The following is a 14,906-nucleotide window of genomic DNA, read 5'->3' as shown; positions in this document are numbered from 1 at the left end:
CTTCGCCTTTTGACTTTTACACTCCTGCCAAAATGAGCAACCCATGTAGGCTTGCAAGTGGGTCACATCCAAGTCTTTCCAACTGTCCCCATACACGCGCCTCCCCTCTAAGTTTGTCATCTCAAGTATATCCTTTTCGATTGATGGTGTTACGAAGAGCTCAAATGCTGATTTTATGTCTTGGACATGGCTGACAGCGTATCTGGTGGGGCCTGTAACCATTTTGATGACATTAGCAGCACTAAGTCTACCCTGTCGTTCAAGTGGGGAGAGGGACCATAACTTTCCATTTTTGGAAGGTAACGTGTCTGCTGGTGGTTGAGAGACAACAGGAGGGTCAACACTAAGGGTCTCATTCTCATCAGAGGAGGATGCCTCATAATCAGGGTCCTCCTCAACATTATCCTCTGTCTCAGACACATTCTCCTCTATGTCACTTTCACTGTGAAAGAGCTGTGACAAAACCTCATTGACAGAAAACCTTTGCTTAGAGGTCATTTTCAATTGAGAGAGAGTATAAAGAGAGAGCACACAGAGCACCAAGAGAAATGGTTTAGAAGGCTGCTGTGCAAGCTTTTATATGTTTGCTCCTATGTTGTTTGAACTATCAATGTCCTCACGGGAACCATATTTCCCCGCCCCCACGGCACAGGAAATATCAAAGTTCTCGTGGGAATTATGTTTTCCCCTCCCCCATGTCGTGTGAACTATCAGTGGTTCTCGCACTACTACAGGTATGGTTATGTTAGGTTAGGGCCCTAAAGCAGAGGGAAGTTTTTTGAAGATTATAAAATTGCATGTTATAGTGACCTCAATATCATCCAAAACAACCAAAACAAATGTGTGTAAAATGTTGATATTTCTTATATGTTTTATACAGCTAAAACAGCCTGGGGTCAAATTGACCCCAAAGAACACCGATGCGTACAAAATGTGTACAGGCATTGAAAACATATCATCATGTTAATTTTATGTTTACCCAGTTGTCCCCATTAAATTAGGACAAGTCATTAAATATGAAGCAAAAAAAATGATGTCAATCATTTATTTAGAGATGTTAAACATTGAATGGGGTCAAATTGACCCCAAAGATAATATGGACACATCTCGCTAAATAACTGGGTAGTGCATTAGAGCTGGATAGGTGGTGTCTAGTTTGGCCAAGCTTTTGAATGGTTTGGCTCGCCATAAAGTGAGAGTGCCTGTGTTCATGTTCAGCCAGAGGGAGACATTACTGAAGTCATCAGCAGTGTTTCGGCTGGTCAGCTCGCACCTTGCTCCTCAGTATCTGATGGCACCGGGCCAGCAGTACTTCATATTCCTCAAGTAAGTACACTGTTAGAAGAGGGAGTAAGGAGACAGCACTTACCAGGTTCTGAAACACCATAAGCAGTGCAATGCAGCCGTTGAAACACTGGGATTGGTGTTTAGGTGGGGCTCAAGTTGAAACACTAATATCAGTGTTTGGGAGCACTTTAAACACAATATTTTGGTTTTGAAACACAAAAAATGGTAAATCAATACTAAAGTGAGCATGAATCATAAATGAAGCATAAATACAAATGCCTGCAAAAGTAATATTTTTCTGTCCTGATTTGTAGTAAAGCTATTTGACCTTATTGAACAATATTTGACAAATAGGTAAAATAGTTGGTTGATACACGAGGGTGTATCGATATGAAACCACATGAAACAATGTAAAACAGAGTTACTGCCAAGGATCACTATAGTGGTGTTTGGAGTACATGCAAAAAGGGATTAAATATACCATAGTGGTGTCTGGAGTGCTGTAAAGTAAGGTATCAAAACACCATAGTGGTGTTTGGATTCCATGAAAGTAAGGTATCAAAACACCTAAGTGGTGTTTCGAGTTGAGGAAAACAAGCTTACAACACCTTACTAGGTTTTCGAATTCCAGGTTTTACAGACCTCAAAACACCGTGAAATGTTTTGAATCTCTATAATCAGGGGTGTCTCCAATCCTGGAAAAAAAGAGTTTGAATCTCTGAAATGTGTTTCAAATCACTAATCTCATCGGTGTATCCATGCTCCATATCAGGTTTGCAAACTCTGTGACTTGAGTGCCTCGAAGCACCTTTTTCGGATCTCAAAACAGTCACGACAGGGTGTTTTGTAACACTCTATGTTGTCTTGAAACGCCAGTGTAAACAGGGTTTTAACTCCACTATAGTGAGAGCCAAAACTTTTTGGGTTTCAAAACACTTTCTTCTAACAGTGTAGGCAGGGTTTACATGCATATTAATATTCTATTCTAATAGTCTTATTCCAGGGATCTGGCGTTTACATGGAACAATCAGTAACCAGTGTTTTCATATAGCTGTATACATAGAAACAGGTCACTGTGTTAAATAGTGGTGCGTTATTTTGATGCTCGTGACCCCATGGAAACTAAACCCAACAATAAACAACAAGCATATTCAGGTTTTTCTTATTCAGGATGTGGGCTTATCCCGGTTATTGTAAACAGGATATGGTGTTGACAGAACATTTAATATCCTGAATATAAACAGAATATTAATGTGCATGTAAACACACTCAATGTGATACATGTTTTGTTATAAACGTGTGTTATGCAGTGTAGTGATAAGGCATTCTCTTTCATGTATGTTGTAAATAATGTATTTTACAATTTTCTCATGACAGTCTGGTCATTCCTCTGCTTGTGGATAAATATAATAAACAAATAAGGGAGTCCAAAATACAAAAAGTATATGCTCTACAAGAAATAATACGACAATCTAAAATGTAAGGTATTATAATTTGGAGTTATTAACAGTAAAACATGCTTGAACATTTATCATATGAATCATGTCAAAATGTCACTTACAGGATTTACATGAGGACGACAACAAATAACAGGAAACAGGTTGGTTCAGAATTCTGCATGCTGATTGGGTTGATTGGGTATTTGGGTTTACTTTGTGACTCACAGGAAGATGCAGCAAATCAGCTACTACCTGAGGTTACTGGCAGAAATAGATGAGACCTATGAAGCCTTCCGCTCCCAGGCCGCTCTTCTGGATCAGCTCATAGACTCCTTTTTTCCCACGGCGCAGCCGAGGGCATCACGTGGCAAATTCAGGTCAGGTAGTCAGTCAGTCAGGTAACGCTTAGTGATATGTCGCTTCGTGAGAAGGCCTCTAGTTTTCTGGCTGGGCGGTGTTTGGACCTTGACTTGGTCTCAACGCTCTTTGGACCTGGTCTTGACTTGAACTCAACTGGACTTGGTCTTGGAATTGACTTGGACTCGATTAAGGTGGTCTTGACTACAGCGCTAAATTTGAATGCCCTGTTCTTTTCCACAGCTGGAGGTCCCATCGCTGACATCCTGCAGCAGGCCCTCCTGCCTGTGGTCAGCCACTCCAACTGCACCAAGCCTGACTGGTGTGGCAGCCTGGTCACCAAGAACATGATCTGTGCTGGAGGAGATGGACAGCTGGCTAGCTGCAACGTGAGTCATATTAATTTCCCACAACCCCTAAATTTTATTCTACAGTCTCATGTAATAGAAATGGAGTTCCTGTGAAAATATACCAGCCTTACAGTTTAGAATAGTCTTACACGGTGCCATAATAATTATGTGCCATATAATCATATATGTACAATTTCTAAATGTTTTCGCCATCCTTTGCCTGAACATCACGTCTGGCTCTGTTACCCCTCAGGGAGACTCTGGTGGCCCCCTGAACTGCCAGAACCCTGACGGCTCCTGGGACGTCCACGGTGTGGTGAGCTTCGGCTCCAGCATGGGCTGCAACTACCCCAAGAAGCCCTCCGTCTTCACCCCCGTCAGCACCTACATCTCCTGGATCAACAGTGTGAGTGGAAATGGGCTTGGCTTGTACAGTATTTGTTAATATAATATGTGCCTTTTAGTGGACACTTCTGTCCAAAGCACCTTACAGTACAGTGCATAGATTGGTTTGATTTCTGGTTTGATTGATTTGGTTCCACTTGACAATGTTAGTGCAGTGCTCTCTCTGTTGCAGCTCTGCAGATAGATTCAGCATGCTTACGGTTTACTGTCTTTGTGACAAGGCAGTTAATGTTAAAACCCACAGCTATTGATGGGCAGCCATTTCTTGGTGGTGATTATGTGGCTCTTAAAGTTGGGCTGAAATAAAAGCAGGAAAACGGTTTTACTTAAAAGGAAATCATTGAGTGTTAAAATGTGAATGTTCATGAAATTCCAAGTTTCATACTCAACTCCTACTCAAGTGGCAGATAGTTACACTTAAAATTTGTAGGAGTGTGCCACCTGCCGTACAGGGGTAGAATATCTATCATTGAAGTGCCATTCAAGTGACATTAGACAGCATACTTTGAAAACCAATTGTCAGTGGTAGGAGTGCACAGAAATCCCTATTATGTATTCTTTACATGAATATTCATGTTGCAAATAAAATCCTCCTTTCAAACTTAGCATAGGAAATGCAGTCATTTACCAGAATGAAATACATAGCAAAATGCACATATTATCATAAACTATATGCACAAGAATAATATAATCTAAATCTCACTTTTAGACCTTTATGTATGTGTGGCTTTAAGTATGTGTGGCTCAGATGAGTGTAGATTAGATATATTGTGATTAAGAAGCATCCAGTCCTAGCCTGGTTCCAGACTCCTGACCCGCCCACTCTTCAGATATGGTAGAGCGATTCAGAGTCTGGTGTTGCTCTATTCAACAGCGATTTCTCAATCGGAAAAAAACGATCGCAGAATAATATTTGTTGAAATCATTCCTTAACAAACATATTTTTGTCAAAAACTACCAACATTCTTGGTAAAGTTAGTAAATACGCCCAGCATCAGTGTAACTGAAAGTAACGTCCGAGCGGCCAGATACGTCAGTCACTAGTGATTGGTCATACCCCCCCCCCCCCCCCCCCCCCCCCCACACACACACACACACACACACACAGAAAACGGCTAACATGGAGGCAATGTCAGACTGAATAATGGAGTGGAAACAAAATGGCCATTCAGTCTGAATATCAGGCTAATCTGGTCCAGTTTCCCTCTGGAATAGCTCTTTCTTTCATATCTCTTTATGATTTCCTTTTTCTAGGTGATGACCAGGAACTAAGATGTGGATTGGTTTGTGTTGTTGTTGTTGGTTGTTGCACTTGATCATAAAATAAAGAATGGTCATGCAAGCGCTCCATAAGAAGGGTGTTGAGAACTTCTTACTCTATCCTGCCAAATTGAGGGTCATTCATGGCAAAGAGAAACACTTATTCGAAACCCCAGCTGCTGCAGAAGACTTTTCGGCTGGCTTGCAATGATCCCGAAGAGCTGATTCCGGACTGACCTCCTGCTCTACCTGGCAGTGAGCTCATCCCCTCCCTAACACACACTCACACACACTCTCACTCTCTCTCTCTCTCTCTCACACACACACACACACACACACACACACACACACACACACACAGACTAACATTGTAAGACTGCTCCACAAGATCAGCCTAATTCCATGTCTGGCCCTACTATGGACAGAATTATTATTATTATTTTCTCTTTCTTCTCTCAGAGAAAATGTAAACCTAGAAATGACAACATTTTTCTTTTTCCTTTTGTCTTTTTAAGCTGTCAACTTTTCAGATTGTATTGCAACTACTGGTCACCAGGTTTCTAAACATTCCAAGTTGCTTATTTCTCTAGCTCAGTTCCATAGTAGGTTGTGTGTGTTTTTGCTGTCTGTATTTTTTCAGTGGCTTGGCTGTTACCCTAATCTTGTGCTGATGGTTATGCTACACCAAAATCACCAAAATGTTACACAGTGTGCGTATCAAGTATATAGAAGTGCTGATACACCTGGCAGTTTTTTAGGGCAATGTAGGCAACACTCCCAATACCACCCAACTAACCAAGTCAAAACACAGGATTAACATCTATTCAAGTGTTGCCTTGCAAAAAGACATTCCTGTGTGATTAAATAAAAAATGTAAAGGCAACTTATTGATTGATCTTGATCATCATATTTGCCCAGACATGTATTTTCCCTGGTCATCTCTGCCTGAACAGCTGAACCAAAACAGAATCTTTCTGTCATGAAGAGCTGAATTCTACTCCCAGTGACACAACAATAAGTCCATTCCGTCTCCCACAGAAACTTTCTCCCAGAACACCCTCAGTTCATTTCAGCTACCAGTATCAACTGTGTTTGAGTGCTTTTACATCTGTTCTGTAGTTGTGAGTTTGGTAGTAGGTTTGATTGTGTAGTTGTTTCTGCACTTTTGATTTGTCATCCAGTAACAAAACATCCATGGACTGGATTGAAGGAGAAAGGGTCATCTATAGACCCATCAAGGTATGTGAGCATTGTTTATTGCAGTTAAATTATAAAGATTTTGAGCTGATGTATGTATGTAGCATAAGAGGCTTTTGAGTGACATTATCTAATTTCCTTCAAAGGTATTGTTCAATGTACCGGTATACAGAGAGACTGTACAGCTCTGCTGGGAGTGGGAATACTATCAAGTACAAGTAAGAACCACTTTTCTTTCAGGACCACACAAAATAAAACACCTGACAAATTCTGGTAAAGTGTCTCCTGTGATTATACATGAGAACATCTGATGTTTTCTATTGTCTTGTAGAAAAAAATGATGGCGCAGTTTTTGAGGCTTCAGCAACAAAAGCAGGTCCCATTTGAGCTGACAGCTGAGGACATGACTGACTGGCTGGTGAAGAAGGGCAGGAAATCTCTCAGGGAGCGGTGAGACTTACTGAGACATACAGACAGTCCACCACTCAATCTATCATCAACTCTGCTAATGTTAAAGGAATAGTTCCCCCAAAAATGAAAATTCAGTCATTATCTACTCACCCCCATGCCAGTAGAAAATCGGTTTAATGTTGATGTCCACTTTAGTCTCTGTTCTGTATGTATTCTGCACAGTGTAATACATGCAGCGTTAGTTAAAAATGGCACATTTTATGGCATTTTTCATTATTATGACATCAATCATGAATATGGGTGCTCACTTATTGAATTTGACAATTAAATACAAAATAATTGCTTTAAAACAGTATTTCTATTTTAAAATGTCACACTTTTATTTGGAAGGCTAAACGGCCAAACCGGAATGTCTTGTTTCTGGTAATTCGAGCTAGTCTTACCTATCGAGGCTGGGGTGCGCACAAACGTGACGTTTTTCTGAATCAACAGCTAGAGTGCCGATTTCAGCTAAATAATGGTGTAAATGTCGGTCTTTTCAAGTCACTTTGGGATCTTTTGGCTTCAAGAGACTTGGATTATGCTGTAAGAGCTGCATGGAGCCATTTTATGGTTATTTTCCGTTCTTTTTTTAACTCTGTCTGTCTGTCCATCTGTTGTATGGACTAACAAACTTTACCCGATTTTCTACTGGCATGGGGGTGAGTAGATAATGACTGAAATTTCATTTTTGGGTGAACTATTCCTTTAAAGAGTAACTAAACCCCAGAGTTTTGGCTGAAGTGCCTCTGTAACATGGTTAATAATGCTTCCATTTGCCATTGTACCAGAGGTGTATATATGTGTATTTTGGTCTAGTGTTCTGTCACTTTAAAATACTTGTGTGGTTGCCTTTAAGGGAATGACGCACCATACGTTCTTCCCAGTTTAATTTGCCCGTGTAAGCGGTAGGTCATGGTTATAACACTGTGCAGATTATTTTAAGAGAGTGTTCATTTTTGTTCATAATTTTATCATTATATCAATGTACACTGTATGTACCTAGAGGAGTTTAGACATGGACAAAAACTTTTGTGCAATTGTAGATTTGCATATTCATTATATCTGTTCTACGAACAACAGCATGTAGGCTATGTTGCTAGCTAAGTTAGCCAACTACCAAGCTGTGTGTGTGTATGGTAACATGAGTGTTTCTATATTCCTAGTATCATCATTGCTGAAGATACATGTTCCAGAACAGTTCAGTGATCGCACTGTTTGTCTATTATCACATACATATTTATGCTGTAATCAATATTGTTGGTTATACCCCGGTTTAACTTGCCCATGTAAGCGTATCATCATTGCTGAAGATACATGTTCCAGAACAATTCAGTGATCGCACTGTTTGTCTATTATCAGAATAAACCAACTCAACTGGGAATCCTGGTCTGTGGTGCCTTTACATAACACAATGCAAGATCACACCTGTTACACTGGTGCTGTGACGGTCTTCTTGTTCGTGCTGGACGTTGGTGGAGAGGACTGCCGACGCCGCGCAAGCGGACAAGAATCACCGGGGCTGTCTCTCCATGTGGTACCGGTAGCCTAGCTTGTTGTCCAATACTGAGTCTGTGCGAAAATGTATGTTTTCTGGGCTACCTAAGGAGCTTGTAAATAGTTAGTCATTTATTAGATATACTCCGAACAACATTGTTGTTTTGTGCAGTGATTTCAATAACCTCTAAAGATCGATGCTTTATTTTTGGAGAAAGTTTTCATCTGTATTTTTTTTTGTTTAGACCCAGCGCCACGGTGGTTCCACACGGTGGTAGTAGAGTACTGTAATTGATGCTGCATTGAGCCATTTTCTGACTGAGAGAGACTTGGGGAGGATTTGGTCTGACTATTGTGTTATTGCCAGTCCGAAGGAGATATTCTTTTTGAATGTGATTATTTAAGCAGTTTTACAGGGGAATTGCATTCAAATTGTAATTTATTGGGATATACATTTCTTTGATTCGTTTGTTTAAATAATTTTGCTGGGGCATTTTCTACTGTATAGCATATGGTTAATTGCTTGTTGATATTCCTGTTCCTTTCTTCTGATTACCCCACTCATATTTTGTACACTGATTCATAATGGATAGTTTTGCTGGGTTGGGAGGTATTGGTAGGGGTAGGGGTGTTCTTATGTTTGGTTCTCCTGGGTCTGCAGATGGGGCTGCCACAATCCAACCCATTACCTCTACTCTACTGCCAAGTTCCACTACACAACAGGTACTCACCACTAGTGAGTTTGAGCCCCAAGCTAATGCTTCTGAGCCAGTTTCACCTTCAGGGAACAGGGAGATTTCAGTTGAGTTACTGGCGGGTATTGTTGAGCGGGTGGGTCACTCTATTGGTGAAAGCATTGTGTCATGCCTGGGAGCAGCTAAGGCAGTGGGTGATGGGGTGGGTCCTCAGAATAACAGTGAGATGGGGGAACTGAAGATCAGTGACATTTCAAGCATGGGTCTGGTGCTGAAATCTGATGTTAAAGAACCAGGGTGTTTTAGAGGAGATGGTTCTGAGAAGTGTACAGTGCAGGAGTGGGAGGAGTTTATGTTGGGTTACATGCGCAAGAAGGGTTTCAGTGCACAAGAGCAGTCTGATGAAGTGATGAGTAAGCTTATGGGACGGGCACAAGATGTTGTCCGAGTTGGGTTACGTAGTGACTCCAAAATTGATTTGACATCTTTGACATCTTGAAGCGACATTTCAGTGATACAGTGTACTCTGACATGCCATTAGCAGACTTTTATGCGACTTTGCCACTGACTGGTGAACACCCATTTGACTATTGGATCAGAGTGAATAGGGCCATTGATGTGGCAGAGGACTGTATGAGGAGACAGGGTAAAAAGCTAGAAGATCCTGCTCGTGAAGTAACTGTTATGTTTATCAGACACTGCCCTGATCCTGAACTATGTCTGATTTTCAAGTGCAAACCCCTGCATCAGTGGACTGCTGGGGATGTACACGAGAGGCTGGAGGAACATCAGAGGGAGGGCAAAGCCAAGCATCTCTCACGGCCACCTGTGATGGTCCACACTCTGAGGCAGGAAGTGTCCTCTCCAGTGGTTTTGTCCAAGGGCCAGCCCTCACCAGCAGTTAAGCCAGAGCCAGCCATTGAACACATACCTGCTTCATCGCCGACACCCCCGCACTGCTCATCTGACTCTTTGGCCCGAGTCATTGCATTGCTGGAGCGTGTGCTGGAACAGTGCCCACAACAGAAGGTGAACAATCCTGGTTCCCGTCCACAGCAACGGTTCAGGAGAAGAGTAAGCCCATCCCTGCCTTGCTCAGTGTGTGGTGATGCCAACCACAGTACGGTAGAACGCTGTCGAGCTGATCATCTATGCTACCTCTGTTATGCTCCTGGCCATACTCGTGTAGCTTGTCCGCGAGTTTCATCCCAGGAACAGGTTCCCCAGCCAGCAGGGCTCACCCAGCAGGGCTCAGCCAACCAGCAGGGAAACTAGATGGCCCAGAGGGGACAAGTGATGGGCCTATTAAAGTCCCCCTAACTCTCTGTGATGAGGATGTGGAATCTGTGTATTCGAGTGCATGTGATTCTGCAGGGCCGGGTGTGAAAGTAATCTATCAGAACATACAGAGAGTGGCTTCGTACGACAATCTGTTCTATACATGTGTTGCTGTGAATGACGTGATGGAGGGGAAGGCAATGGTTGATAGCGGATCTATGGCCTGTACACTGAGCTCAGCGGTGGTGCCACGCCTACAGGAAGCCGGAGTGTTATCGAGCGGCTCACTCAACCCGGTTGATGTGGTGCTGGTTGGGTGTGGGGGTTAGAGGACTAGACCTGTGGGATTGTGTGAGTTGGTGCTGACAGCGTATGGCCATAAAGCTTCTGTCCCTGTCTTGGTTGTGGATGGCCAAACTGATGAACTGATTATTGGCAGCAACTTGATCAAATATCCTATACATGTAATGAAGACAAGCAAGTTCTTTGAGACACAGTCAACAGGGTGTACTGATGATGAGGAGCAGCTTTTCTCTCTTCTGGCCAATGTGGAGAGGTGGCAGGGAAGTGATGTGCCTGACAAAGTGGGAAGGCTGAGGCTGAAGCGGGCTGTTACTTTGGAGCCGATGCAGGAGCACTTCGTTTGGGCACGGCTAAAGAACACTCAGAGTGTTTCAGCTGGCAGTGCTGTTGTCATCGAACCCACAAGTGCTCGCTCAAGACCTAGGAACATTCTCATAGGGAGAACCGTAGCAATCCTGAGAAATGATGGATGGCTCCCAGTGAAGGTCAACTCGCTGCCCCGACCAGTGACATTGAGACGAAATGCCAAAGTGGCTGACACATTCCCATGTATGGCGTTGGAAGACTTTGACACAGATGACCTGGTGGCATCAGCAGTCCCTCCTCCCACTCTACAGCAGCAGGTGCTGAAGATGGATGGCGACTCAGAGGGTGACAATACCAGTGCCGACAGCTTGACCGTCAACAGTGGACCTGAGTGCAATGGAGCAGGTAGCGAAGTGCTGCGAATGCTGGGGCTTGGGGACATAAATGTCGACTCCCCTCAATTGTCACCTGAGGGTAGAGCCAAGTTGGTGCAACTGATAGCACGCTACAAGTCCATCTTCTCAAGGCACAAGCTGGATTGTGGGAAAGCTACGGGATTTGTACATAGGATCAGGCTGAGTGATGACAGACCTTTCAGGTTGCCTTATCGAAGGTTGTCTCCTAATCAGTACGACAAACTCAGGCAGGCTTTGGATGAGATGGAGGAGTGTGAGATAGTCAGGAAGAGCAACAGTGAATTCGCCTCCCCGCTTGTTCTCATCTGGAAAAAGTCTGGTGATTTACATCTGTGCACTGATTTCAGGTGGCTCAACGCACGTACGATAAAGGATGCTCACCCCTTGCCACACCAAGCAGATGCTCTTGCGGCCTTAGGCGGAAATGCCTATTTCTCGACGATGGACTTGACATCTGGCTATTACAACGTGGAGGTACATGAGGAAGACCGAAAGTTCACGGCTTTCACCTCGCCTTTTGGACTCTATGAGTACAATCGGCTTCCTCAGGGCCTGTGTAATAGCCCAGCCACGTTTATGAGAATGATGCTGAGCATCTTCGGGGACCAGAATTTCCTAAGCCTTCTCTGCTACCTCGATGATGTGCTGGTCTTCGCGCCCAGTGAAGAGGTTGGGCTGCAGCGTTTGGAGATGGTTTTTGGTCGCTTGAAGCAGCACAATCTTAAACTGGCACCAAAGAAATGCCACTTCATGGAGAAGTCTGTGAGATTCTTGGGCCATGTCATCAGTGAAGCTGGTGTTGCCACAGATCCTGAGAAGGTTCGAGCTATCACTGAAATGTCAGAAAGGGATCTCATGGAGGACAACTCAAATGTACCCTCTCAGTCCAAGATCAGGTCCTTTCTCGGCATGGTGGTCTACTATCAACAGTTTATAGAGGGCTGCTCAGCCATTGCCAGGCCTTTGTTCGGGTTGACCACCGGACCCAAGACTCCGCACCATGGAAAAGGGAGGGCGAAACGGAAAGTCATGAGAAAGCTCTCGGCATCAGATTGGACGGATGAATGCAGACAGGCCTTCAATCATCTAAAGCAAGCTCTCCTTGATCAGGTCCTCCTGGCCCACCCAGACTTTAACAAGCCATTCCTGTTGTCTGTGGATGCGTCGAGCAATGGCTTGGGTGCCGTGCTCTCTCAGGTGCCTGAAGGTGGGGATAAGGCCAGACCTGTGGCTTTTGCAAGTAAATCGCTGACCTATGCGCAGTCAAAATATCCTGCTCATAGGCTGGAGTTTTTTGCTCTACGTTGGGCGGTCTGTGATAAGTTTAGTCATTGGCTAAGAGGGCGCCCGTTCACGGTCTGGACAGATAACAACCCTCTGACTTACATCCTGTCCAAACCCAAACTAGACGCATGCGAGCAAAGGTGGGTCCATTTGAGTTCGACATCAAGTATATCCCGTGGCCCAGGAATGTGGTGGCGGATGCGTTGAGCAGGCAGGTTCCGCTGGTCCAACCATCCATGTGAGGCAGATCGGGGGAGCCATTCTTTGACTGCAGAGTCCAAGGAGGTTGACTTAGCTGTCAACTGTCAATCCACCGTCCCATCCCTGTCTGGATCCTTGTCATGTGATGAGGTGTCTGCTATCTTGACTTCTCATGCTCATGGGGAGTCTGGGCTCCAGAGCCACGCACTCTTGCTGCCACAGTTCCTTCAGCCATTGGTACCAGCTGAAGTGGCCGAAGTTGGTGCATTGTCGCAGGAGGACCTCATGTCAAAACAACGGCAAGACGATTTGTTGGCGGGAGTAATTTTCTACATGGAGAGAGGTCGGAGGCCCTCCAGGAGGGAACGTGGCCACGAGCCATTGGGGGCTGTGAGGCTGCTTAAGGCGTGGGAGAAGTTGTCCTTGCGAATGGGAGTGCTGTATCGTGTGACTAAGGATCCAGTATCCAAGAAGAGGTCCTACCAATATGTTGTGCCTGCCTCACTGAAGCCAGCGGTCTTGAACGGTGTCCATGATGAGGCCGGACATCAAGGTCAGCAACGGACGCTGTGGTTGACAAGACAGAGGTTCTTCTGGCAAGGAATGGAGGCTGATGTTAAGGAATATGTCAAGTGTTGTCGAAGATGTGTGTTCAGCAAAGCCCCAGAGCCTGAGGCGAGAGCTCCATTGGAGAGCATCATCACCTCCGAACCCCTCATCGCAGAGCTCCTCAGTGTGGCTGGGGTACAGAAGTCTCACACAACTCCCTACCACCCAATGGGTAACGGTGGCGTCGAGAGATTCAATAGGACATTGGGCAATATGATCCGGGCCTTGCCAGCCAGAGCAAAACACAAGTGGCCTCAAATGCTCAAATCTCTGACCTTTGCCTATAATTGTACTATCCATGAGACCACTGGGCACGCTCCTTTCCAGTTGATGTTCGGGAGAACACCCCGCTTGCCCGTTGATGTGCTGTTCGGGGAGGTGCTGCATGACTCAGAGGTTGTGGACTACGATGTATTCGTCCAGTCCCTCAGGAGGGACCTGCAGGAGGCCATAAAGGCTGCTCAGGCATCAGCTAATAGACAGCTGAGGAGGCATGCAGACCTGTACAACAGGAAGATCAGAGGGGCCCCTGTGGAGGTCGGAGATCGTGTGCTGCTGGCGAATAAGGGGGAACGTGGCAGAAGAAAACTTGCAGACAGATGGGAGAATACCCTTTATGTTGTTGCGGAGAAGAACAGTGACATTCATATATATAAGATCCGCAACACTTCCACTGGCCACGAGAAGACAGTGCACCGCAACCTCATCATGCCAGTTAACTTCCTGCCACTGCTTGATACACCTGAGCAGACTATTGATGAAGTCACCAGTTCTGATGAAAGTAATGCACCTGCTGATGAGATGAATGCTGAGGAGAGAACAAGTGTGTGGGTGTCGGAGCTGATTAGTGATGTGTCAGATGATGGCAGATCGGATCACATGGAGGAAGAGTGCAGGTCAAGTGAGGGACATGGGTTGGCACCTGGTTCTGTCCCGTTGACTGATATTCCTGTGGAGGGAACTGTGGATAATGACCCCAAGGCTGTGGACTCTGATATCAGGCACAAGGGCACAGGCTCTGACTCCCAACGCATGGACTCTGACTTAGGACACTGTGATTCAAATCCTGTCCACCGCCCGACTCTTACCTGTGACTCAGTACAACTTATGGCGATGGTGACTCTGTCGTGACTGACTTCCCGACTTCTGTCCCTGACTGCCAGACAACAGAGACTGGTAGACGTACCATCTCAAGGGCGGGGCGTTACATAAAACCTGTTAAGAGACTCATTGAAACAATGCAGACACAGAGGGTCTTGGGTAATGGGTTTAAGAAAGTGGCCGTGTGGGTGTGAGATTCTTTAAGTTTACATTTTAGGGTGAATACCGGTTATCTTAAAGAAAGGAAAAAAGGGAAAAATACCCGGTGAGTGTGATATAGCTATGTGGCAAAGAAGGATAATATAAAAAAGGGAATTTGTGCGACATTTTATTTTGAGCCTTAAATATAATACATGCATGCGTTAACATCCCTTTTCTAGAAGCCTGATTTCTATTCTAGTGGAGTAAATAGGTTTACATATTGTCACCATATCGTACAGTAATGTGGGAATAGGAATAACGCACATCAGA

At 44.6% G+C, this 14,906-nt stretch overlaps 1 protein-coding gene across 1 annotated transcript; it reads left to right on the top strand.

The window, feature by feature from the left end:
* Nucleotides 1-3,139: 3,139 nt before the first annotated feature.
* LOC139910599 (chymotrypsin-like elastase family member 2A) lies at nucleotides 3,140-5,110 on the top strand. Its single transcript, XM_071897924.1, has 4 exons — nucleotides 3,140-3,149; nucleotides 3,327-3,472; nucleotides 3,687-3,839; nucleotides 5,093-5,110. Exons 1-4 carry the CDS (start codon nucleotides 3,140-3,142, stop codon nucleotides 5,108-5,110), a joined length of 327 nt encoding a protein of 108 aa, XP_071754025.1.
* The last annotated feature ends 9,796 nt before the right edge of the window (nucleotides 5,111-14,906 follow it).

This window comes from Centroberyx gerrardi, chromosome 12 (assembly GCF_048128805.1).
Source record: "Centroberyx gerrardi isolate f3 chromosome 12, fCenGer3.hap1.cur.20231027, whole genome shotgun sequence".
Lineage (NCBI taxonomy): Eukaryota > Metazoa > Chordata > Actinopteri > Beryciformes > Berycidae > Centroberyx > Centroberyx gerrardi.
Note: the sequence above shows the minus strand (reverse complement) of the source record. Positions and strands in the feature narration are given on the sequence as shown.

Bases quoted from the DNA above. Each gene is read 5' to 3' on its own strand.
- LOC139910599 (XM_071897924.1), top strand. The intron at 3,473-3,686 runs GTGAGTCATATT...GTTACCCCTCAG, and splicing joins GACAGCTGGCTAGCTGCAAC to GGAGACTCTGGTGGCCCCCT.